The sequence below is a fragment of the Pelodiscus sinensis genome, chromosome 4 (assembly GCF_049634645.1).
Source record: "Pelodiscus sinensis isolate JC-2024 chromosome 4, ASM4963464v1, whole genome shotgun sequence".
NCBI lineage: Eukaryota > Metazoa > Chordata > Testudines > Trionychidae > Pelodiscus > Pelodiscus sinensis.
In genome coordinates this window covers 132456148-132458318 of record NC_134714.1, presented here as the reverse complement: position 1 = coordinate 132458318, position 2171 = coordinate 132456148, and the positions used below count along the sequence as shown (strand labels likewise).

Genomic DNA, 2171 nt, shown 5'->3' with positions numbered 1-2171 from the left:
CCCAGGGAATGAGTTTTACCAAGAGTGACTTTGCATTTCTCAGTAGCTTAATGAGGGGTGATGCTTTTTAGATCACTTATTCCCAGTTACTTCAGGGAGCATGTCCCATGGATCACAGATCTGGGTATAAAACTTCATGAATACACACATTTGGCACTTTCTTTCAATGGAGAAGCACAACATCTCTCACCTCAGCAGGTATGTACTATTCTCCTGCATCACATAAAGACACCAGGGTGATCAGCTGCTACTGAATTCATGACCTACAATATTAAAGTCACAGTCCACTCTTAGCTATAGAAACAAACCACATGATTGGACAACCTGGGCAACTGCATAGTCTGTGAAGTCCCTGGTTTTCACTATTTCTCAGGATTTTTTTACAGAACACCGTAAATGACATTTCAGATGCAAAAAGGCTTAATTAGCAGAGCACACAAGCTTTTCCCCAAACACACATGCGGAAGCACAGAGCTCCCCTTGCCCAAAGAAGTTGAAGACTGACATTCATGTACTCTCACCCCTCCTCGAGCTAAGCAATAATCTCATCACACTGAGATGGTTTTCACCCTGATTCTCACACAGCAGAGTAAGAAGTCACTGTTTGCTGCGCAGATCACTGAAGAGGAGTGTTTATGTGTGCGTGGCATGATTAACTTGTGTGTCCCCGTATGTGTATAGTGTGTTCATTGTATGGAACCACTGGAATGATCAGCTGTGAACATCTAGCTCTGTCCACTAAGCCCATCCCCAGTTTTATAAAGGTGCCCATTACTTTATTACAGTGAAGGGACAGTTTCTCTGAACTAATCCACCCACCCACTTCACTGTAGTTGCCTGATCTCGACTCAGAGGAGATGGAAGAGGGAAATCACTCGGTGGTGACTGAGTTCATTCTCTCAGGACTGACAGATCGTCGGGAGCTGCAGGTCCCCATGTTTTTGTTGTTCCTACTGATTTACCTTGCCACTATGATGTGTAATGGTGGGATGATCTTGTTAATCACAATAGACCCACAACTGCACACCCCCATGTACTTTTTCCTCAGGACTTTGTCTTTATGTGATCTCTGCTGTTCCACAGTAATAGCCCCTAAAATGCTGCAGACGTTCTTAGCTGAGAGGAAAAGCATTTTGTACACTGCCTGTGCTGTGCAAATGTATTTCTTCCTTGTTTGTGTAGATATTGAGTGTCTCTTGCTGGCTGTGATGGCGTATGACCGTTATGTGGCCATCTGTAACCCGCTGCTCTATATGATCACTATGTCCAGGCAGCGGTGTAACCAGCTGGTGGCTGGGGTGTGCGCTGTGGGGTTGGTGGATGCGTTGATACTCATATGTTGTACATTTCGGCTGTCATTCTGCAGCTCCAACATCATCAGGCATTTCTTCTGTGGCATCGTCCCATTGCTGCCACTCTCCTGCTCTGACACCCGCATCAGTGAGATTGTGATGTTTGCTTCTGCATGTTACACTGTAGTGATCACTAGTGTGATCATCCTCCTCTCCTATGCCTGTATAATCTCCACCATCCTTCAGATCCCATCTGCTGAGGGCCGGCGCAAACCCTTCTCCACCTGCGCTTCTCACTTGACCACAGTGGGCATGTTTTATGGCACTCTCATTTTTATGTCCCTCCGACCGACCTCCAGAAATTCTATGGACACAGACAAAATAGCCTCAGTATTCTACACGCTGGTGATCCCCATGTTGAACCCCCTTATCTACAGCCTGAGGAACAGGGAGGTGAAGGACGCTCTGAAGAAAGCCATGAATAAACTCCTAAGGAATTCCTGAATTTTTTCCTTCCTTTGCAGTTTGAGTGATCAAAATGGAAATAGGTGAATTCAATTCCTAGCCTATTGTGATGTCACCTAGTAGTGCTCATAGTAGTATTATTACATTGTTGTTATTATTGTTTGTTTGTTTATATTCCAACAAAGTTTGCAGGCCGCAACTGAGATCAGGGCTTTGTTATATGTGTGAGTATGTAAATATATGACATTTGCTTTGAATCCAGGGATCTGTTTGTATTTGTAATGAAAAGGGGGGCATACAACGTCTTTCCTCTTTGCAACTAGCTTGGTTTCATTAAGGTGTGTGTAATTTCTATGGGTGAAGGAAAGGGTGTTGTTGCAGAGATTGTTTCCTGGTTTGTGTCCCTGCACTATG

At 44.4% G+C, this 2171-nt stretch overlaps 1 protein-coding gene across 1 annotated transcript; it reads left to right on the top strand.

The window, feature by feature from the left end:
- Nucleotides 1–852: 852 nt before the first annotated feature.
- LOC142829339 (olfactory receptor 8U9-like) lies at nt 853–1796 on the top strand. Its single transcript, XM_075928827.1, has one exon. The coding sequence runs from the start codon at nt 858–860 to the stop codon at nt 1794–1796; it is 939 nt and encodes a 312-aa protein (XP_075784942.1). The 5' UTR covers nt 853–857.
- The last annotated feature ends 375 nt before the right edge of the window (nt 1797–2171 follow it).